This window comes from Anomaloglossus baeobatrachus, chromosome 8 (genome assembly GCF_048569485.1).
Source record: "Anomaloglossus baeobatrachus isolate aAnoBae1 chromosome 8, aAnoBae1.hap1, whole genome shotgun sequence".
Lineage (NCBI taxonomy): Eukaryota > Metazoa > Chordata > Amphibia > Anura > Aromobatidae > Anomaloglossus > Anomaloglossus baeobatrachus.
The window spans coordinates 21,951,327-21,976,797 of record NC_134360.1 but is presented as its reverse complement, the minus strand read 5'-3'; the positions used below and the strand labels follow the sequence as shown (position 1 = coordinate 21,976,797).

Sequence of the window (25,471 nt, the reverse complement as noted above, 5' to 3'; positions counted from 1 at the left end):
ACTAGTGATGAGCGAGCACTACATGCTCAGGTGCTCTGTACTCGTAACTAGTGATGAGCGGGCATTACCATGCTCGGGTGCTCAGTACTGGTAACTAGTGATGAGCGGACACTACCATGCTCGGGTGCTCTGTACTGGTAACTAGTGATGAGTGAGCACTACCATGCTCGGATGCTCGGTACTCGTAATTAGTGATGAGTGAGCACTGCCATGCTCGGGTGCTCTGTACGCGTAATTAGTGATGAGTGAGCACTACCATGCTCGGATGCTCGGTACTCGTAATTAGTGATGAGTGAGCACTACCATGCTCGGATGCTCGGTACTCGTAATTAGTGATGAGTGAGCACTGCCATGCTCGGGTGCTCTGTACGCGTAATTAGTGATGAGTGAGCACTACCATGCTCGGATGCTCGGTACTCGTAATTAGTGATGAGTGAGCACTACCATGCTCGGATGCTCGGTACTCGTAATTAGTGATGAGTGAGCACTACCATGCTCGGATGCTCGGTACTCGTAATTAGTGATGAGTGAGCACTACCATGCTCGGGTGCTCTGTACGCGTAATTAGTGATGAGTGGGCACTACCATGCTCGGGTGCTCAGTACTCATAACTAGTGATGAGCGGGCACTACCATGCTCGGATGCTCGGTACTCGTAACTAGTGATGAGCGGACACTACCATGCTCAGGTGCTCAGTACTCGTAACTAGTGATGAGCGGGCACTACCATGCTCGGGTGCTCAGTACTCCTAACTAGTGATGAGCGGGCACTACCATGCTCGGGTGCTCGGTACTCGTAACTAATGATGAGCGGGCACTACCATGCTCGGGTGCTCAGTACTGGTAACTAGTGATGAGCGCGCACTACCATGCTCGGGTGCTCAGTACTGGTAACTAGTGATGAGCGGGCACTACCATGCTCGGGTGCTCAGTACTGGTAACTAGTGATGAGCGGGCACTACCATGTTTGGGTGCTCAGTACTGGTAACTAGTGATGAGCGAGCACTACCATGCTCGAGTGCTCAGTACTCCTAACTAGTGATGAGCGAGCACTACATGCTCAGGTGCTCTGTACTGGTAACTAGTGATGAGCGGACACTACCATGCTCGGGTGCTCGGTACTCGTAATTAGTGATGAGTGAGCACTACCATGCTCGGTACTCGTAATTAATGATGAGTGAGCACTGCCATGCTCGGGTGCTCTGTACTCGTAATTAGTGATGAGTGGGCACTACCATGCTCGGATGCTCGGTACTTGTAACTAGTGATGAGCGGGCACTACCATGCTCGGATGCTCAGTACTGATAACCAGCAGTTGGACGCTTTGATTGGCTCAAATCATGCACCAAGTATAATGGAAGTCAATGGAGAACTAAGGCATTTTTCCAGTAGATCTTCCGAAAAAATGCTTGAATTTCCTATTGACTTCCATTATATTCAGTAGTTGAGTTGAGTCAGTCGCAGCATCCAATTTCGCATTACTAGTGATGAGTGAGCAAGCTCAGCACTGCTAGATTCGCGATCGAGTATCAGGGTGCTCGAGATACTTGGTACTTGATCAAGTATTGTGCAGAAGATTATCTGGAAAATTGCTCATGATCCTCATTGACTTCCATTGTACTCTATAAACAAATCAAGCCCGTCTGAGAGTCAAAATGCTCGTTATGAGTACCGAGCACCCGAGCATGGTAGTGCCCGCTCATCACTAGTTACCAGTACTGAGCACCCGAGCATGGTAGTGCTCGCTCATCACTAGTTACCAGTACTGAGCACCCGAGCATGGTAGTGCCCACTCATCACTAGTTACCAGTACTGAGCACCTGAGCATGGTAGTGCCCGCTCATCACTAGTTACGAGTACTGAGCACCTGAGCATGGTAGTGCCTGCTCATCACTAGTTACCAGTACTGAGCACTCGAGCATGGTAGTGTCCGCTCATCACTAGTTACCAGTACTGAGCACCTGAGCATGGTAGTGCCTGCTCATCACTAGTTACCAGTACTGAGCACCCGAGCATGGTAGTGCCCGCTCATCACTAGTTACAAGTACTGAGCACTCAAGCATGGTAGTGCCCGCTTATCACTAGTTATGAGTACTGAGCACCCAAGCATGGTAGTGCCTGCTCATCACTAGTTACCAGTACTGAGCACCCGAGCATGGTAGTGCCCGCTCATCACTAGTTACGAGTACTGAGCACTCGAACATGGTAGTGCCTGCTCATCACTAGTTACGAGTACAGAGCACCCGAGCATGGTAGTGCCCGCTCATCACTAGTTACCAGTACAGAACACCCGAGCATGGTAGTGCCTGCTCATCACTAGTTACGAGTACTGAGCACCCGAGCATGGTAGTGCCCGCTCATCACTAGTTACGAGTACTGAGCACTCGAACATGGTAGTGCCCGCTCATCACTAGTTGCGAGTACTGAGCACCCGAGCATGGTAGTGCCCGCTCATCACTAGTTACGAGTACTGAGCACTCGAACATGGTAGTGCACACTCATCACTATTATGAGTATCGAGCACCCGAGCATGGTAGTGCCCGCTCATCACTAGTTACCAGTACTGAGCACTCGAACATGGTAGTGCCCGCTCATCACTAGTTACGAGTACTGAGCACTCGAACATGGTAGTGCACACTCATCACTATTATGAGTATCGAGCACCCAAGCATGGTAGTGCCCGCTCATCACCAGTAGCAATAAATATCATTATTAGTATTTCTGAACACAATGGTGCACCTACAGATGAGTCTTATATTATCTGTACAGGAGTGGTAAAAGATGACTAGCTTTAAGCAAGTAACATGATTTTGTGATGCTCTGTCAGGAGATGTTTATACTATAGGCAGCTAGTGTTGGGATTTGAATTTCAGACATTTGAGTGTTTTTCTTGCATGTTGTTATAAGGCATTGAATTGGTATTGTGAGAAAATGGAGTTATACATACAGTATATTTATATATATATATATATATATATCTCGGATAGGGGGTGCAAAGGTATTATTATTATTATTATTATTTATTATTATAGCGCCATTTATTCCATGGCGCTTTACAAGTGAAAGAGGGTATACGTACAACAATCATTAACAGTACAAGACAGACTGGTATAGGAGGAGAGAGGACCCTGCCCGCGAGGGCTCACAGTCTACAGGGAATGGGTGTTGGTACAATAGGTAAGGACAGAGCTGGTTGCGCAGTGGTCTACTGGGCTGAAGGCTATTGTAGGTTGTAGGCTTGTTGGAAGAGGTGGGTCTTGAGGTTCCTCTTGAAGCTTTCCACGGTCGTGGAGAGTCTGATGTGCTGAGGTATTAGGGCCTCGTGCTTTTACCCCTTGTGAAGAAAAATATGTGAATTACAAAAAGCAAATGGCAACTGGGGGTCAACTTTTAAGCTTGCCCCATATGAATTGCAAGAGCAATGTCACCACTAATTCCTTGCAAATCTCGAGCATGCACACACAACTTTCTTCCTCAATGGGAATGCGCAGTGAAGTCGGGTTGTACGCTCCCTGTCTTCATTGGTGCACTTTGCATGTCTTGGGAGGCAACAGTAAGATAGGCCAGGCACTCCAAAATGGATGCAAAAAGGAAAACTTTATTCAAAATATAGAACAGTTCAAATATTGTAAGACGTTTCGATCAACGCAGTGACCTTCATCAGTGGAACTGAAAGGAATAAGTATATACAAACAAGAATGCAGGAGTTAAATCAAAATAATACAAATGCAGTCCGTCATTACAGTATTTATATTACTGTAATGACGGACTGCATTTGTATTATTTTGATTTAACTTCTGTATTCTTCTAGGTATATACTTATTCCTTTCCGTTCCACTGATGAAGGTCACTGCGTTGACCGAAACGTCTTACAATATTTGAACTGTTCTATATTTTGAATAAAGGTTTCCTTTTTGCATCCATTTTGGAGTGCCTGGCCTATCTTATTTTTGGATACGGATTTGGTCCCTACCAGAGCACCCATTCTTTAAAATAGAAGTGCTGTGTCATTCTATATAATGGAGAGCCAACAGTGACATGGGAATCAGTCAAGGTATTTAACGAGCAAATGATGACGATACTCTTGCAAATCACACAGGGGCATCCACAATGAGAAGCGTGACTAGCCCGGGAAACTCAATCTTACCCACCTCTTCCCCAACTAGCCACTCACTGATTTACATAGCGTAAGTGCATGGGTTTAAAGTTAATTTGACCTTACTTTAGCAATTGTTAAGCAACATAAATAAGCCTAGTAGAATGTAGGAAAAGGGTGCAATAGAGTCATGGTGGCGGTTTAGGAGGGTAGGACAAATGTTAGGTTCCCTTGAAAGGTTTGCATTGGAGACCAGGACCTTCAAGTTATTCCTCAGATTACATTTATATCTACCCATTCAGTTAGTGATTAGAATTTTGTTGATTTTTTTAGTTTTTTTACTAAGGGGTACTTTGCACGCTGCGACATCGCAAGCCGATGCTGCGATGCCGAGCGCGATAGTCCCCGCCCCCGTCGCAGCTGCGATATCCTTGTGATAGCTGACGTAGCGAACTTTATCGCTACGGCAGCTTTACATGGACTCACCTGTCCTGGGACGTCGCTCTGACCGGCGACCCGCCTCCTTATTAAGGGGACGGGTCGTACGGCGTCACTGCGACGTCACACGGCAGGCGGCCAATAGGAGCGGAGGGGCAGAGATGAGCGGGATGTAAACATCCCGCCCACCTTCTCCCTTCCTCATATCCTACGGGAGCCACGGTGACACCGGTAGGAAATGTTCCTCACTCCTGCGGCTTCACACACAGCGATGTGTTTTGCTGCTGGAGCAAGGAACAACATCGGACCATCGCGTCAGAGTAATTATGGATTACGCCGACGCTACACCGATGATACGATTACGACGCTTTTGCGCTTGTTAATCGTATCATCTACGCTTTACACACTACGATGTCACCTGCGATGCCGGATGTGCGTGACTTTTAATTTGACCCCACCGACATCGCACCTGCAATGTCGCAGCGTGCAAAGTACCCCATAGTATAAACAGTTTGTAAACAAAAAAAACTCTAGTCCGTGTTCAAAAGTGCAATGTAACCTCTAGTAGCACCAACACAAGCCGTTAACCCTCCTCCACCACCGTAGGTGACAGACTGGATCTCCACAGGAGCAAAAATATTAGAGAAGCTGATGCTGCACAGATAACAGCACTGACCAGGGGCATAACTATAATTAAAAAGACAGCATAATATGGTAATGAGAAGCATAATATATATTGATGAAGCATAGAATAAATCATCAGCGTAAGAAGAACCCAACTGAATGTTCGGAAACTATTTCCCTCAAATTGGCCCGATTTACGCTCTTAGGACTTTAGTTCCTTCTGACATAATCTTTATGTACTCTCAGATAACTACTTACTGTGAAAACCCCTGCCATGTTGTTTTTTTCCAGTTTATGCATGATGTGTTTTTTGGACCCAAGTATTGAGTTGCGTAGAAGGAGCTAGTGAGTGCTTCAGAGAAAACGGATATCAAGAATATTTTCCAATTTATGGAAATTTTATCTTGATGATCTGATCCTGTTCTGTTTAGAAAGAAGAGTCTTGAGGAGAGGAAATGTCTTACCCACCATAAATTACAATGCAACCTATAGCTACACCAAGATCTAGAGTTGTAGATGACCATGCCCCCTCAAGGCCATAATAAGTCTTGTTGTTATCCAGTTGATAAGGGAAGAGGTAGCATTCCAACAACCAGTTATAAAAACATGTTACTACACCACCCCAAGCTGTTTTTGAGCTGGACACTTGGATGGTTCCTTAATCTGTTACCATTTAAAGGTAGAAAGACATCCCTTTATGTTTGACCAGCATACATATGAAAACCCTTTCTATGCTATTTCAAGAATGCTTCTCAAACTGCGAGGTGGATCTTACTGGTGAGAAACCCCCCAAAAGTGAGTAGACTGATAGAGGACAAGTTAGGCAAACTTTATAATATGCTGTAGTACTAATGAGTAGTTGGGCCCTTGGACGATCTCGACCTGTGTACCAAATATAATGGAAGTCAACCTGAAACTCAAACGTTTTTTCGGAATATCTTCCGTGAAAAATGCTTATGTTTCCTATTGACTTTGAATATACTCAGTACATGAGTCATGTCCGTCCGAGTGTCCAACTGCTCGTTAATAGTGACCATTGAGCAAGCTTGGCACTGCTCAATACTCAATCGGGTATAAGCGTAAGCGAGACAATCGGTACTCAATCTAGTATCGTGCAGGTGCTCGATATGCTCTATTTCCCGCTGGCATATTTTCTCTAATATTTCCTGAGGGCAGGGCCAGACCAGAGTGAGAGAGAGAGATCTCATAATTGGTCCTCCTGTTGGGGGGCTTCAGAAAAATGAAGGAGGTTCCCATTGACTTTCATTAAATTCAGTAAATGAGTCAAGTACGTCCGAGCATCCAGCTATTTGTTACTAGTGATGAGCAAGCAAGCTCGACACCGCTCGATACTCGATTGAGTATAAGGGTGCAAGAGACATTCAGTACTTGAGCGAGTAGTGTGTGGGTACTCGATATGCTCTATTTTCTGAGGGCAGGGCTGGTCCGGAATGAGAGAGAGAGCAAGAGATCTCATCACCAGTCCTCCTGTTGAGGGGCTCCGGAAAGCTGCTCGAGGTTCAAATGAACTTCCATTATACTCGGTACTTGAGTCGAGCCCATCCGAGTATACATTCTGCTCAATTATAGTGCGACCACTCTAGCATTTTAGTGCTCACTCATCACTCCTCATTATGAGTACCAAACACCCAAGCATGGTAGTGCTCGTTCATCACTACTCGTCATGAGTACCAAGCACCCGAGCATGGTAGTGCTCGCTCATCACGACTCGTTATGAGTACTACTAAGCACTCGAGCATGGTGGTAGTGCTCACTTATCACTAGTCTTCACCTACCTCAGATTTCAAACATAGTTGCCTTTCACTCTTGTTTTGACATCACCATGCGTTTAACCAGCAAAAACAATTGAGGTCAGCTTTCATTTTCTAGTGTTGACTTTGACCACTGATGAGGCCAAAACAACACCTTTTCAGGCTGATGAAGGTCATGTGGAAGAAAGTTAAGAATATTTGCTCTAGATATTTTTGATATCTAGCTGTTCATGTATTCTGAGCCATAATGTGTACCAACCATGTTAAGCTTTGTCCACTTAAGAACCGGGATTGAGCAAACTTCACACCATATTAAGTGGTGGTCGACGTGATAGAACAAAAATGACTATTAATGAGACAATAAAAGAAAAAATATATATATTTTCATCCTGTTACTCAGATCTCCATTATTTCCTAATGGTCACCAGAGGCAATTACAAAGGATCTAAATGAAGGATTTATGCTTGTAGTTAAACACCTGCTCCAATCTCGAAGCATTGACGGGGCATATACTTATTCTAATGGATTAATTCTCCTCTATCGAGAAGGAAATGTCAAGTTATATTATGACCCTTCTACAATTTACCACACTGTAAGAAAAGTTAATGTGGTGACCCCTAATAATTTGCCTCACACCTTTCCGCCTCTGCCTGCAGGGTGCGGACTTTAGTTTGATAGAAAGATTATTTCATCAGTTTAAGTGCACGAATGTCATCAAAATCACAACAAGGATTGTATTTGTCTTGATTTACAAGGGTAGAAAGTAGAACACGTAATGCAATGTGTGGTCCTCAGGAAGGAGATTCTAAACCTTGCGTGTTTCATGTATATGAAAGCCATGGAACATACGTAGTTCAGGTCTTGTGCCCAGCTGGGCTTAGGAACTGTGTGTAGTAATCGATAAAAGAAAAACAATTCTCTAAAAATAAATTGTAAATTTGTTTTGTAAAAAATTAAATTAAAGGGATTGTCCACTTCTAGGACAACCCCTTCTGATTCAACGTTTGCCTCAGGTAAAGTAATAAAGTCTATACTTACCTCTCAAGCTGTCGACCTTCCAGCAGTGTCGGGGCTCGCGTGACGTTAAAATCCCATCCAATCAGCACCGGTTTCCTTCTCACCTTCGGATCAAATGAGCAATCAACAGGAAGTGAGCGCTCACTTCCTGTTGATTAACTCATTTGGTCCGAAGGTGAGAAGATGGAAGCCGGCACTGATTGGATGCAGGGGTCACTTGACTTCACAACCCCACCTGAGCCATGCCACTGCAAGCCTGGACACCACTGGAAGGGTGCCGGCTTGGGAGGTAAGTATAGACTTTATTACTGTACCTAAGGAAACGTGGAACCAGAAGGAGTTGTTATAATAATGGACAAGCCCCTTTAAGTAATGATCCGCAAAAGGATGAAGTGTTGATAGACCATCAATGTTCCATCAGTAAAATTCTGATCTTTAAAACCCCCTCCGGTCAGAAGAATGAGGGGACTCAAGTACTGTATGACCTATATGTTTCCACATCTTGTTATATTATACTGGAAATGAAGAAATGGAGAAGCCCTTCATAGGGCAAGCTTCTGGGTAAAGTGGTAGTAATGTCCATGTGCCAATATGTACCGCGTCTCTGCTCCTCTGTTCCAATCTAGTCCATCAGTGGAAATAAGTCTTATACAGTTAAAAGTTGTAGGATTCGAAATGCTGCACTGTCTTTTTTAACATTAGTACTTTATTTCATTGAGAAAATGTCTACTTATTTCTGGATTGTAACAATCCCTTCATCAGGACTATCTATCAATGCTAAAGAAGACACAGTACTTGGCATTTACCGCATTGGATCAGCGTGGCTTTTCAAACCCTACAACATTTTACTGTCCGAAACTCATTTATAGGGTCACAAGGGCAATTGTAATTTGTGCTGAATCTCAATACTAATCACGTATATGGTCTGGTGCTGTTTCAGAAGAAAACTTCCTACTGAATCATCTTGGTACAATGATTACTATTAAGTAGACCCGTGTCCCAATTATTATTCCTTTTTTCTTAAAAACAAAAAACTTTTTCCACTTTTAGTTCACAGATTTTCTCCTTTTAGCTTTACAGGAGACCCAATGCCCAATATTTGCCACCTTAATTATTTTTTTTTTGTTTACAATCCCTTGTTGAAGGGGTCCTCACTGGATAAGGTGGTCACGGGGCATCTCACTGCTGGGAGTGGGAACCATCAGAACAACTCAGCAGCAAGTAATTTGTTTCCCTACCGGGCCACCAACTCCCATCAGTCCTAAATCAAGAAGTGACCATGATATGTATGGATGTTCTGGGGCCTAAAAAAAACAAGATGTTTTAAGCCTGCTTTACACGAGTCGATCTATTGTGCGATAGCACGAGCGATCGTACCCGCCCCCGTCGTTTTTGCGTCACGGGCAAATCGCTGCCCGTGGCACACAAACTCGTTTAATCCCCGTCACACGCACTTACCTTCCGGACGACCTTGCTGTGGGTGACGAACGTCCACTTCCTGAAGTGGGAGGGACGTTTGGCGTCACAGCGACGTCACACGGCAGCCGGCTAATAGAAGCGGAGGGGTGGAGATGAGCGGGATGTAAACATCCCGCCCACCTCCTTCCTTCCGCATAGCCGGCGGGTGCCGCGGGACGCAGGTAGCTGTGTTCATTGTTCCCGTGGTGTCACACGGAGCAACGTGTGATGCCATGGAAACGATGAACAACCGGCGCCATTTTAAGTAAACAATTTTATGAAACCTAGCGACGAGTACATGACTCACGATTTGTGAGTGATACTGCGTCGCTAGGAGGTGTTACAAGAGACGACATCGTATACGATGCCGGATTTGTGTCACGAAAACCGTGACCCCGACGATGCATCGCACCATTGGTCGTCTCGTGTAAAGCCCGCATTAGAGTCACTCTTTACTTTGGCTGATAGATGAGGGTCATAAGTGGCTCTTCTCTATTGCTTACTTATGTACAAGGTGATCTATGGTACCCATAGTTATAAGCTCGTCGTACAGGTTGATCTATGGTACCAATAGTTATAAGCTCGCTGTACAGGTTGATTTATGGTACCCACAGTTACAAGCTCGTCGTACAGGTTAATCTATGGTACCCATAGTTATAAGCTCGCTGTACAGGTAGATCTATGGTACCCATAGTTATAAGCCCGTCGTACAGGTTGATCGATGGTATCCACAATTATAAGCTCATCATACCGGTAGATCTATGGTATCATAGATCTAAGTTATAAGCTCGTTGTACAGGTGGATTTACGGTACTCATAGTTATAAGCTCATTATACCGGTAGATCTATGGTACCCATAGTTATAAGCTCGTTGTACAGGTTGATCTATGGTACCCATAGTTATAAGCTCATCATACCGGTAGATCTATGGTACCCATAGTTATAAGCTCGTTGTACAGGTTGATCTATGGTACCCATAGTTATAAGTTCATCATACCGGTAGATCTATGGTACCCATAGTTATAAGCTCATCGTACAGGTTGTCTATGGTACCCATAGTTATAAGCTCATCATACCGGTAGATCTATGGTGCTCATAGTTATAAGCTCATTGTACAGGTTGATCTATGGTACCCATAGTTATAAGCTCATCATACCGGTAGATCTATGGTACTCATAGTTATAAGCTCATTGTACAGGGTGATCTATGGTACCCATAGTTATAAGCTCATCATACCGGTAGATCTATGGTACCCATAGTTATAAGCTCGTCATACAGGTTGATCTATGGTATCCCCAGTTATAAGCTCATCATACCGGTAGATTTATGGTACTCATAGTTGTAAGCTCGTTGTACAGGTTGATTTACGGTACTCATAGTTATAAGCTCATCGTACAGGCTGATGAATGCTAACACCATTTCAATGTCACTGAGTGGAAATGAAATATGAATCTCTAACCAGTATTTTAGAAGAGCATTGCTCCGGAGACATGTTGCTCTGCAGGGGTGGCAGTCTGCAGTGACACAGCTTCAAGCAGTTTTCACAGGCAAGACGCAAAATTAACCCTCTTAGAGGGAAGAATTATTTCAACAGCTTGATCCGAGCTCATTTGTATGTGTATGTGTTCTGTTAATATTCTTGTCATTTAAAGCAAATTGATAACACGTTGGATATGCAAACCCGCAGATATTACGCTTCAGGTTGTATCCAACATGCTGAAAAGCAAACACCCATAGAATAGATTACACCGAGGAAATTACAGGAGGCGGCTTTGTGTTTCCTGTTGGTTACAATTAGACAAGTGAAATGTAGATTTTTTTTTATTTTGTATTTTTTTTATGTATATATTCGTTAAAAAAAAATAAAGGTAAGTGGTAATATTTTTATTATGCTGTTACATTTTATATTATTTTGTTCTTTTTTTTCTCTATTTTTATATTTTCTTTTTATGTTTTTAGGAGTTTAAATAAATGAGTATTTAAAAAATAAAAAAAGATCATAATAGAATTGGCCACCCTTTAGGCCCTTTAGGATTATTTTAAACTTTTCTTGCATTTTTACTGTGTGTCTGGAGAACTTTTTTCTGTTTTTCAGCAATGGTACACCAGTTCAATGAATGTTGTTTGCACATGGCTCACTGACCGGATGGACCTTCAGCTTCATATCTACCAGCTGAAAACCCTCATTAGGATTGTCAAGGTATATAATATTTATTTTATATATTTATCATTTGTATTGTGCTTCTTTTTTTTTTATTTTGTTTTATTTAAGCATAATTGGGCATTTGCTTTTGCTAACTTTTTTGTTTTTATTTTTTATCAGATTGATTAATATAATTTGCATTTTCAATAAAAGAAATCCGCTTTGCTCATTTATTTTTTTTACGCATGATTGGTTTTTCTTGTGTTTATTTTTTATTATCTTTTTACTTTTCTTAATCAGATTGATTAATATAATTTCCACTTTCAATAATAGAAAACTGCGCGTCTTATTTATTTATTTTTTTTTTACACACGATTGCTTATCTGTTTTTTGTGTGCTCCTTTTTTATTATCTTCTTACTTTTCATTTTTTTTTATCAGATGTATTAATATAATTTGTACTTGGAATAAAAGAAAACCGATTGTCTTATTTTTTTATTTACGCCTGACTGTTGAGCAGGCTTAAAAATTGATAATTATTTTACTATTACTTTTTCACTTTTTTTTCTTAAATCAGATTGATTAAAATAATTTGTAATATCAATAAAAGGAAACTGCTTGTCTTATTGTTTTTTATTTACGCTTGACTGGATATCAATTGTTTTAGCCTGCTCCTTATTTTATTCTTATTTTTTTTTACTTTTTGTATTTATTTTTTTAATCGGATTGATTAGAATAATTTGTATTTTAAAAATTAAAAAAAAAAAAAGAATAAAATGACCATTAGATATAATAAATTAAATAGTGAGTAAAAAATAAACACATATGAATAATATATATACATATATCTATATCTATATCTATATATATAGATATATACATAGATAGATATATATATCTATATATATATATATATCTATATATATATATATATCTATATATATATATATATATCTATATATAGATATATATATAGATATATATATAGATGGATAGATATGAAAACAATAATAAAATTACCATTAAATATATTAAATAAAATAATATCTAGGAAATAAATAGCGTTTACTGAAAATCATATATCTGCTGGAAATTTATAGTGAGCAATATTATGTTTATTATGATATATATATACATATATATATATATATATATATATATATACATAAACAAAATATAGCTCGCAATATATATTTATTTATTTTTATTTTTTATATTTTTTTTTTCTTTTTAATTCGGATCAGTGAAAATAATTTGTCTTTCCAAAAATATAAAAAAAGAAAATTAAGTACAAAAAATAAAATAATATTTGATAAATAGTACTTTTTAATGAAAAATTATATATCAGCAGGGAATTTGTAATGACATATATTTTGTTTATTAGGAAATAAATAATAATATTTTTTTTATTCGGATTGATTAAAATAATTTGTATTTTCAAAAATATTGATAAAAAATGTAATTAACTGGCCATTAAATATATTGAATAAAATAACTAAGAAATAAATAGTACCTTTTAACTGAAAAGTATTTATCAGCTGGAAACTTGTAATGAGATATATTATGTTTATTATGAAATAAATTAATTTGGATTAGTGAAAATGCTTTGATTTTTCAAAATATATAAGAAAAACACTAAATATAATAAATAAAATAATAACTATTAAAGAAATAGTACTTTTTAATAAAAAATTATACATCAGGTCGGGATTTGCAATGAGATATATTACGCTTATTATAAAATCAACAATGACTATTTTTTTTATTTGGATTGATCAAAATAATTTGTATTTCCAAAAATAAATAAATGTATATTGTATTTTATATATATATATATATATATATATACACACACACAATAAAATTACCTTAAATATATTAAATATACAGCATTTATAATTTTATATATATATATATATATATATATATATATTAAATTTAATTTACTATGCAATAAATATTTTTTTTAATTCAGATTGGTTAAAATTATTTGTGTTTCCCAAAAAAAAATATATTTATTTATATATTTTTATACTGTATTGTTTTATACAGTGTGTACATATATATGTACTATGTAGTTACTAGTTATTTTAATTATTATATTTTTTTAGTATGTATATGTATATATATATACATATATATATATATATATATATATATATATATATATATATATATATATACTAAAAAAATATAAAAATTAAAATAACTAGTAAATACATAGTACTCTAATTAAATAAATTATACATCCTGTATTATGCTTATTGTGAAATTAATAATGATTTTTTTTTATTCATATGGTTTAAAATAACTATATATATATATAGTAAAAAAAAATATACTGACCATTAAATATATTATAGAAAATAACAAATAAAGGTATCATTTTTCATTAAAAAGTGTTAAACGTTTTCTAAACTAAATAATGAATTAATGGATATTATTTTTTTGTTCCTTCCAATAATTTAATAAAATAAGACCATTTCATTTTAATAATATACATTTTTATCATTTTATAACTATTTTAGTAAAAAATAACATAGTAAACATCTGTTATTTTGAATTATTATAATAATTTATTTCAATAATAATTTCTTTTAGAATTTCATACACTTGCTAGCAAAAAAAAAAAATTGCTTCCGTTCGCGATGCAAATATTTCTTCACAGCCCAACTTAATGTATTCAATGATCATTAAACAAAATGCAAATCGATATTGTTCTCATAATTAACTGAAGTCGTTTCTCTTACAATGGGTGTTTACACTGAACTATAAGAGATCACAAAGGTGAGATCACATACCCGGAAAGTATATTTTTATTCCTGTGTATGTGTGTCTTAGGCTAATGATAATTATTTCAGTGTGAAATCACAGTGGTTTACCATGAAATAGGATTGCAGGAGCGCTTAATCAATGAAATAAAATTCATTGCAGTTAAATGCATTTGTTTTAACTCATAAACTGCTATTTCCAGATCCTAATAAATTAACTGGGAGAAGAAAAAATATTTAAAAAATATATATATATTTTTTTTTTACCATTTTATACTCTTTTTTTATTAAGCATTTCTTTACGGAATGTAACCAAGATGTGTAAAGAAATTGTATCAAGTTTGGTTTATAAACATTTATACATCAGTGCATTGCTGCAGTACGGAGCTTTGTGCCATCCCTCGGTACAGAAGTTGTAATATTAATTAAAACGACTTATTATGCAGGTGTTTTGACACTTACATTTTAAACTGCTAATAATGATACCTTGTTTTGTGAATGCCAATGACATCAGATTTTTTTTCCTCTCTTTTTGCTGAGACGTCAGGCGCCGGTTATAAATAGCTTTTGCTATTGCTTTTTCATCACCACAAATCTGTTCTGGTGGGATGTGCAATAACAATTGTGACGCACTGTGGTAATACATAGAATTCAGACAATTCCCTTTTAGTAATTTAACTAGTTCATTTTAATGAGTTTATGTTAGTTGGGTTCAAAACATTGGATATTTTCCCCAAATACAGATTCTTAAAACAATTATCATTTTGCATTGTCGTTGCAATTTAGAAATGAGAGAAAAAGTATTTTGTTGAGGTTTTGATGTCGCAGAATTTCTGCACTTATTATGTAAATTAGATTACTTGCAGTTTTTTTACATGTGTTTTTATCGCGTTGTTGACGCTCGACTTTTTGTTTTCCCTTGGTGCGTCATATTTTCCCCCTTTAGTGACCACCAAAATAATTTAAAACCATACTGAGATGTAAGTGAATAGGATCGCCAATGGGTGAAAATGCACACCTGTCACCGTACACTATAGCTGACACCCTACTCTATCAGTCATAATCAGAGGTGGCGCCAACCCTTGTAATTGGTGTTTATTCCTTTAGAGGCTGCTGTCAATAGTGACTATGGCATATAGATGGTTAACAAAGTGTGGGGGCATTTAAATGGTTAACAGAGTGGGGGGCATCTAGATAGTTAAAAGAGTGTGTGGGCATCTAATTGGTTAACAGATTGTGGGGGCATCTAGATGGTTAACAGAGTTTTGAGGCATCTAAATGGTTAACAGTGTGGGGGCATCTAGATGGTTAACAGAATGTGGGGGCATATAAATGGTGAACAGAGTGTGGGGGCATCTAGATAGTTAAAAGAGTGTGGGGGCATCTAATTGGTTAACAGATTGTGGGGGCATCTAGATGGTTAACAGAGTTTTGAGGCATCTAAATGGTTAACAGTGTGGGGGCATCTAAATGGTTAACAGATTGTGGGGGCATCTAGATAGTTTAAAGAGTGTAATGGCATCTAAATAGTTAACAGAGTATGAGGGCATCAAAATGGTTAACAGAGTATGGGGCATCTAAATGGTTAGCAGAGTGTACGGGCATCCAAATGGTGAACAGATTGTAGGGGCATCTAGATAGTTAAAAGAGTGTAATGGCATCTAAATGGTTAACAAAGTGTGGGGGCATCAAAATGATTAACAGTGTGGGGGCATTGAAATGGTTAACAGAGTATGGGGCATCTAAATAGTTAACAGAGTGTTGGGGCGTCTAGATAGTTAAGAGTGTAATGGCATTTAAATGGTTAACAGAGTATAGGGGCATCAAAATAGTTAACAGAGTATAGGGCATCTAAATGGCTAACAGAGTGTGGGGGCATCGAAATGGTTAACCGAGTATGGAAATATTTACATGGTTAATAGAATTTGGGGACCTCTAGATGGTTAACAGAGTGTGGGGTATCCTTTTTAACCCCATCAGCACCCTAAGATCATGATTGTGGGGACCTTATGGCAATTCACGGCCAAACAACAGCATCAGAGCCTGCCGGCTATAGGGGCCTCTTCAGATAATTGCAACATTTAGTTGGTAAAAATAAGATTTTTCTTTCCCACCTTGCCACCTTAAATTAATTCCTGAAAAGCAGTTTAAGGGTTAATAAACAACCTAACAACAGTTCTGAATATGTTGAGGGGTGCTGTTTTTACTATGGTATCATTTTGGAGGCATGTTCCAATATATAGGTCCCACAAAGTCACCTCAAACTTTAACAGGTCCCTAAAAAAAATAATTTTGTAAATTTATTTGAAAAAAAGTGAAAAAATGACTCCTACAATTTTAATATCCTAAAAAAATAAAAACATTTTACAGATGGGGCTGACGTTGAGCAGTCAGGGGGTAAATGTTATTAATTAACTATTTTGTGTGCTGTTTCTAGCTGAATTAAAGGGAATCAAAGTTTAAAAAGTACTATTTTTTAGAAAAAAATATTAAAAAGAGTACGGATGAAAGATCATTTAAAGGGGTTGTCTGGACAAACAGAAAAGTTTTTCAGAGGCTTGGATCTGTAAAAACAAACAAACAAAAAAATAACAAACACGAAATAACTGATATTCATCTATTGCCACCCAACTCTATCCACAAAAAGACACCGTCACAGGAAGTGGAGACATCACGGATCTCGGGCTGTGGTTTGTGATTGGCTGCAGCAATCAGGTGACTTGAGTGGTATGCCATCAGATGTTTTTCCGATGGTGCGTTGTTCATACTTGACCACTTCAGCCAATCACAGACCATTGCAGACCAGCGACCGGTAAAACACGAACGTCTCATGTCATGTGCCGGAGAAGACCACAAAGTGGCTTGTGCTGTAAGCTAAATAATTGGGGATGATTGAATACCACAAATATTCGCCTTTGCGAATATTCGCCGATTAGGTCGCCGCTATTCGACTATTCGCAAATATTTGCTGCGCAACGTAAGTCTATGGGAAACCCAAATAACAACTATTCGGGCTTCCCATAGACTTACATTGCACATCGAATATTCGCATAGCGGCGAACTATTCATCGGATATTCGCGAAGGTGAATATTTTGGTATTCGATCATCCCTAATAATTATCAATTAGTTTACTATTTTTTACATATCCAATGCTTTTATGCTACATGGGTCAATGAACTGGAAAAAGCATTTTTAGAATAATTTCTTTATCCGATTAGAGTCCATTAAGACAAAAAATGGATTTCTAAAGTTTATTGGCCATTGAGTCTGAACACCACTATAAACATTAGATAAAATAACTTTAATATTAGAAACGAGATCTAATTCAAACAAAAAAAAGAAGGAGAAAAGATGGCACTCACATCTCATTAAAATAAAAACCCTTGCATTCAATACTTTTTTAAAGCATGGATATGGTTGAAAGCAGGACTCAACACCGGCTGCTTTCACCTGAATCCATGCTTTTAGAATGAATGGGATGGTCAGTGTCTTTTTTCCTTTTTTTTTTGTTTACATTTTCTACCTTGCGTAAGATTGAGCACCCTTTTTATATCCAAAACCAGTCAGACATTGTTTCTTTGCCCAAATTATGAATGGAAACAATTGATTAATTGGTGCTGGACTGTTTCTTTTCTTATGAATAAAGATTTCTAATGCATTGAGTGCCTCCCGAGCATCCCCTGGAGATTATACAGAGGAGATATATATTGGATGCCTGGAATTCAATTACCCAAATCTTTTTTTTCAACAGGGTGATAAGCCACTGCCAGAAGATTCTGGCAGCAGCTCCCTCAAAAAGAACAATGGAGCACTTTGCTAATCTGGGAATTATCATTTAGTCGACAGCTACCAAAGGCTTTGGCTAAGTGGCATTTGTGGCTGTGACACTGGTTATACAGCTAAAAATCAATCAATGTAACCCGTAGGGTACCGAAAGCAAGTAAAACAATACAAATGCTTTTGACTTTTTACGGTTGCGTATTGTAAGTGGGGTTCCCAAAACTGCACAACACAAGTTTTGGACGTTGCCAAAGTTGACATGAACATTCAGCCTCGTGTGAATGGCCAACTTAAAGGGGTTGTCCACTATTTTTACACTGATGGCCAAACCTTAGGATAGGTCATCAATATCTGATCGTCCAGAGTCCGACACCTGGCACCTCCGCAGATCAGCTGTTTTCGGTGGCGGCAATGGTAGCAGGCAGCTAGAAGTGCTCAGTTCCGGAGCTTCTCCGTCTTCTGATGGTAGCCGTGGCCGGTTACTGCACATCTTCCTCCAATTGACTTGAATGGGCGTTGGATGTGCAGTACCCGGCCGCTATCAGATGATGGAACAACTCCGGAACTCCGGAACTGAGCATTTCCAGCCATCTAATGCCTTTGGCACTGAGGACAGCTGATCGGCGGGGGTACCGGGTGTTGTAGGTCATCGATGTTAAAGTAGTGGACAACCTCTTTAAGGCACCCTGAGTACTACAGGGCCATAGGCACATGCATGACACTGTATGCTGCTCTGGTACAGCATCGTATTACAGCATTAGTCTCCCTTATGAGCAATCATTTCCGTTGAGATGAAATAATAAGATATCTGATGGAAAACAGCACTTTTCTTGTAAAATAAATTTAAAAAAAAATCACTGAAGCGTACATTGCAAAAACACTGTAACTTTTATATAGAATAATTAAAAAAACTGAAAATTGGTATTAAAGTGCAAAAAGATTGACTATAAATTGATCATCTAACTGAACGTGAACAGTAAAAATGGAGTTTAAAAATAAGTAAATGACTTAAAAAAAAATGTCAGACTTGTTTTTTCACCTGTCCCGCTCCCCCCAAAAAAACTTAAACAAAACATTCATATTTTCCCTAAAAATTTATCAATGAAAATGTTACCCAAGCCTACAAAAATCAAGACCTCCTACAGCAGAGTTGGAAAAAAGTATAAAAGATGAATTTTACCAAGTGTTTATAATGCAAAATTAGTAAAATGTGGAAAAAAAATAAAAAAATATATATATATTTGCTATCACTATAAATGTTCTAATACTTTGATAAAATTAAAAAATAATAATTTACACCACCTGAGGAATGATGCAACCAATACCAACCGTATAAAAAAAAAATACAAAGTATTTATTACATGTAAGAAAAAGGATCATATGTATATATATGTATATATATATATATATATATATATATATCAAAAGGGATTACATTATATATATATATATATATATATATATATATAAAATTTGCTATCACTATAAATGTTCTAACACTTTGATAAAATTAAAATTAAAAAATAATAGTTTACACCATCTGAGGAATGATGCAACCAATACCAACCGTATAAAAAGAATACAAAGTATTGCTGAATTGGTAAAAAAAATAAATAAATATAAATAAATCAAAAATATATATATGTCTACTTATATTTATTACATGTAAGAAAAAGGATTTTATATATATATATATATATATATATGTATATATATATACATATATATATATATATATATATATATATATATATATATATATGTATATATATATATACATATATAAAAAAGAGGATTATGTTTTTTATATAATATATATATATATTTTTTTTTTTTTCATAAATTGATATGCACCTTAGAATTATGTCATTCTAAAATAATAAGGTATTTAGAACTAAAATGATACATTACAATAATACTGTATGTCTTTGACTCAAATCTGAAGAAAACCTGTTTTATCAGTCCTATTTGTGTATAAATCTTGTCAATTCTTGGAAATTGCCACTTGTCACAACATTTGGCGAAGGTGTTTTGCCTCACAAGGGTTAGGATCGCGGAATCATCACCTCATTAAACAAGTCACTAATAAGTTATGCCTATCGGGAACATAATGGGCTGTAGTGGTGCCATGTGTAAAGCTGTAAAAAATTCTACTGTTACAGTGAAATTGGTGTGAAGTGAAAAATTCTAAAATGTCGCCATCGCTATCGACGTATCAACTTCATTTTCACCTTATTTACTATCAGCCGTTATCATTAGCAGCTAATTGCGTCTTAGGAGAAGGTAGGAATTCGGCACTCTTTGAGTTAAAGCCTCCATCGACCGGTTATTAGTAGAGATGAGTGAACCTGAGGTTCGATGGTCGGAGTTTGGGTTTGGAAACCGACTTCCAAAAAATACAAAGTTCAGATTCGAAGTTCAAGGGAGTTACGAGTGCAACTCACTCAAGTCGGCAGCCCTGTCTTTGGGTATGAGTGATACTCAGCCCTGTGTGAGCCGCATGCAGTGTTTGGCCAGCTCACACTGGGGGTAAGATCAGATGGATGCAGTCTGCACACATAAGCAAAAAGAAAAAAATAGAAAAAGCCAGCCCTCTCCTGGAAATGTTCTGTTTATGGCTGGCAGCATGTAGGTGGAGCCATGATCTGCCCAATTACTGAGTTCCATTGAGATTTGGATCAAGTATGTGTCAAAAAACGAACCTTTATAACCCCTTCACAACATAGGACATACCAGTAAATCCTAAATCATGTCGGGGTAATCACCGCCGGCTGCTATGTTGAGCGATCCCTACACATGTCTGCTGATTTGAACAGCATACATGTGTACCTCGCAGTCTCAGGTGGATCTACGATCCACCAGTGCCTGTTAACCCCTTAGACTGCGCTGTCAAAATGTGACAGCGCGATTTAAATGGCCGCGGTGGGGAAATCGCCTTTCCCTGGCACCATCGGAGGCCCCGTGACGCGATCACATGGAGTCGATGGTTGCCATGGTAGTGAAGCGTCATTTGATGACTCCTGTCGCTATCATGACGTAGTTTCTGTTAGAGCCAAGAGAAACGCTGCATTCCTGCTGATCAGAGGTGTGCTGCTCTGATCAACAGAAATGCACATGCGATCAGACTGATGACCTATAAAGTCCCCTAGGGGGACTAATAAAATGAATAAAAAAAATGTAAAAGAAAAGTATTTTAAAAATAAAAAAACTAAAAAAGTTGAAATCACTCCCCCATTTACCATATTGAAAATAAAACAGTGAAAAAAACAATAAATATACACGCATTTGGTATCGCCGCATTCAGAAATGCCCAATGTATCAAAATATAAAATCAAATCATTTGATCGGTACATGACGTAGCGAGAAAAAAGTTTCAAACGACAAAATTACGTTCTTTGGTCACTGCAAAATTGTTTTAAAATGGAGTAACAGGCAATCAAAACATAGCATATGCACAAACATGGTATAATTAATAACGCCAGCTGAAGATGCAAAAAATAAGCCATCACTGAGCCCCAGATCCCAAAAACAGGAGAATGCTGCGGGTCTCAGAAAATAGCGCTAAAAAACTCCAATTTTTGGGGGACACATTTCTGATTTTTTTGTAACCCCTTAGATAAAGGTATACCTATTTGGCATCTAAGAACTCATACCGACCTGAGGCATCATACCGACGCATCAGTTTTACCATATAGTGAACACGGTGAATAAAATATCCCAAAAACTATCATGCTATTGCACTTTTTTTGCAATTTCACCACACTTGGAATTTTTCTCCTGTTTTCCAGTAGACTATATGGTAAAACGAATTGTTTCATTCAAAAGTAAAACTTGTCACGCAAAAAATAAGCCCTCATATGGCAAGATTGATGGAAAAATAAAAAAAGTTATGGGTTTTGGAAGAAGGGGATCAAAAAATGAAAACCGGTAAATCGCGAAGGGGTTACGGTTTGAACGTGCCTAGTTAACCGAGCTTTCAAAGGTTCACTCATTCCTAGTTATTGGAGCAGAACATCAGCCGGTGTGGATCTTTGGTCTATAATATCTTTATCCCTTTTTCTAAAAAACCTATCGAGATTTCCGATTACAAGAACACTATCAGCCGGTGTGGATCTTGGATCTATACCATCTTTATCTCTATTTGTAGAAAACCTATCGCGATTTCCGATTACAAGAACACTATCAGCCGGTGTGGATCTTGGATCTATACCATCTTTATCTCTATTTGTAGAAAACCTATCGCGATTTCCGATTACAAGAACACTATCAGCCGGTGTGGATCTTGGGTCTATAACATCTTTATCTCTTTTTTGTAGAAAACCTATCGCGATTTCCGATTACAAGGTGTTCTGGACTCAACGCTAAACAGCAAAACCTACGATACGATCCGAAACCGGCTAACGGTGGAAGAGGCGACGGCTTCGGTCAGCGAAGGAGGAGGCCTCCAAGGCATAACCATGAAGGACAGCGATGAAGAAGACGAAGAAGACGATTAAAATTATCTGGTTGTAGAGTCTCTATGGGATGTAGCCCGGTACCCAGTGCATGTCTGTTAGCCACATTAGGGAATTTTTCTGTCCGCTCCAAAAGCCCATACCAATTTTACCAATACAATTCTCATTCTAGCTGTGTGATAACAAAGAAAAACAAAACGACGCACTACATTTGGTTCATGGGTTTCCTAAACTTCAAATCTATAGGATCATAAGCAATATAGAGCACCACTGTTAATACTGTTAATTGAAATATATAGGAAACATGCTAGGTATGTCCCTGTTTTCAGCAAAAATATCCAACGCTTCATTCCTGTAATGTATATACGTCAATGGTAAATTATTGTGCCTATGAGTGATAGTAACGTCATTTCTGTTGCGTGGATGCCATCCGCTCAAATGAATGAACTAATAGAGGTTTTATTTCCCCAAACAAAAAGAAAAGAAAGTGGCTACACCCAATGAGGTTTATCTATAGTGATCTATCATGTACACTCCGAGGTTTATCTCATCCGAAACTCGAAAGTCATACACTTTTACTTGAACATTCTGTTAGTTACCTAGAGGTTACATATCGGCGGATTAGTATTTCCAAAACCACAACTGTTCTCGTGAGACGACCGAACAAGCAACTGTTGAAAAATAAAGAAAAAAAGAAACATTTTATGTTAATGTCTCTATAAATGTTACATTTTGTTTAGGTTTTAAATAAAAGTGTATGTATAAAAAAAAGGCTAAAAAAAAGACAAAAAGACAACTTTAATAACAGACTTAGACTATAAACTGTGTTTATAAGAATATACAATACTTATTTCCGTAGATTGTAACCTTAATTTACATAATTTTGTGTTCACAATTGTTTTTATATCTGCCATGTACATTGCATTTTGACCAGTAACTGCATGTCACCGGGGTCCCTCAAGAAGCTTTTTATCTGTGTAAAATAGTGGATCCATCTTGCTTTTGCCTTACAAAAGCCTACAGTTGTAAAAGTGTAAGGACTGTGGCTTCTCAATAAATAACTATTCAGATGTCCTAAGTGTGGTGTCATCACTTCTTATATAGAGAAGCCTGTAACCCGAAAGGTAATCCTAATCTAAAATAATAGCACACAGAAAAAGCCTTATCTAATATATAGAGCTGAATGTGTGTGTGTGTGTGTGTGTTTGTGTGTATATGTGTGTGTATGTGTGTATGTACATGTGTGTGTGTTCATGTGAGTATATGTACATGTGTGTGTGTGTGTGTGTACATGTGTGTATGTGTCTTGTGTGTTTATGTGTGTGCATGTGTGTGTGTGTACATGTGTGTGTGTGTGTGTGTGTGTTCGTGTGTGTATATGTACGTGTGTGTGTTCATGTGTGTATATGTACATGTATGTGTGTGTGTTCATGTGAGTATATGTACATGTGTGTGTGTGTGTGTACATGTGTGTATGTGTCTGTATGTTTATGTGTGTGTATGTGTGTGTGTACATGTGTGTGTGTGCGTGTGTGTTCGTGTGTGTATATGTACGTGTGTGTGTGTTCATGTGTGTATATGTACATGTATGTGTGTGTGTGTTCATGTGAGTGTATGTATGTGTGTGTGTTCGTGTGTGTATATGTACGTGTGTGTGTGTATGTAAATAATAGCACACAGAAAAAGCCTTATCTAATATATAGAGCTGAGTGTGTGTGTGTGTGTGTGTGTTTGTGTGTATATGTGTGTGTATGTGTGTATGTACATGTGTGTGTTCATGTGTATATGTACATGTATGTGTGTGTGTTCATGTGAGTATATGTACATGTGTGTGTGTGTGTGTGTGTACATGTGTGTATGTGTCTGTGTGTTTATGTGTGTGTATGTGTGTGTGTACATGTGTGTGTGTGTGTGTGTGCGTGTGTGTTCGTGTGTGTATATGTACGTGTGTGTGTGTTCATGTGTGTATATGTACATGTATGTGTGTGTGTTCATGTGAGTGTATGTATGTGTGTGTATGTGTGTGTGTTCGTGTGTGTATATGTACGTGTGTGTGTGTGTGTGTGTATGTATGTGTGTGTATGTATGTGTGTGTGTGTGTGTGTGTATGTATGTGTGTATATGTGTGTGTAGGTATGTTTGTGTGTTCCAAAAAGTTAGAAATGAATCCAGGGCACTGCTCCACACATGTTCACCTGCTGCACAATTAAAGTCCACAGCAAAGAGGCAAGAATCGGTGCCGCTCTGGGGTGCACACCACAGAGAAGAATGCAAATATATGAACTTCTAGAAAAATGGCACTCACCAAATCTTGCTGTGCAAGGGTTGTTTTATTCAAACGTGGATGTTACATATGTGGGGGGCTGGCGGGGAGGGAGCGCACCACCAGACACGTATGTATGTATGTATGTGTGTGTATGTATATGTGTGTGTATGTATATGTGTGTGTATGTGTTTATATGTGTGTATGTGTGTGTATGTATGTGTGTGTGTATGTATATGTGTGTGTATATGTCTGTGTGTATTTATATGTGTATATGGGTGTGTATGTGTGTATATGTGTGTGTTTATATGTGTGTGTGTGTATATATGTGTTTTTATGTGTTTATGTATGTGTGTGTCTGTATGTATGTGTCTGTGTTTGTGTGTATGTATGGGTGTATGTATGTGTGTGTGTGTGTGTGTGTGTATGTATCTGTGTTTGTGTGTATCTATGTGTGTATGTATGTGTGTATGTATGTGTGTGTGTGTGTGTGTGTATGTATGTGTCTGTGTGTGTATGTATGTGTGTATGTATGTGTGTGTGTGTGTGTGTATGTATGTGTGTGTGTGTATGTATGTGTGTATGTATGTGTGTGTGTGTGTGTGTGTGTGTGTGTGTATCTGTGTTTGTGTGTATCTATGTGTGTATGTATGTGT

General features: G+C 38.0%; 1 protein-coding gene across 10 annotated transcripts in view; it reads left to right on the top strand.

Moving 5' to 3' along the window:
* The window catches only part of CADPS (calcium dependent secretion activator), a 657,127-nt gene extending 633,501 nt beyond the window's left edge, over window positions 1-23,626 (top strand). For all 10 annotated transcript variants that reach the window (XM_075321362.1, XM_075321365.1, XM_075321364.1 and 7 more), the window contains 2 exons: window positions 11,500-11,604; window positions 22,415-23,626. In XM_075321362.1, the coding sequence (XP_075177477.1) occupies window positions 11,500-11,604; window positions 22,415-22,594 (285 nt within the window). In that variant the 3' untranslated portion in view covers window positions 22,595-23,626. The remainder of the gene's footprint in view (window positions 1-11,499; window positions 11,605-22,414) is intronic.
* The last annotated feature ends 1,845 nt before the right edge of the window (window positions 23,627-25,471 follow it).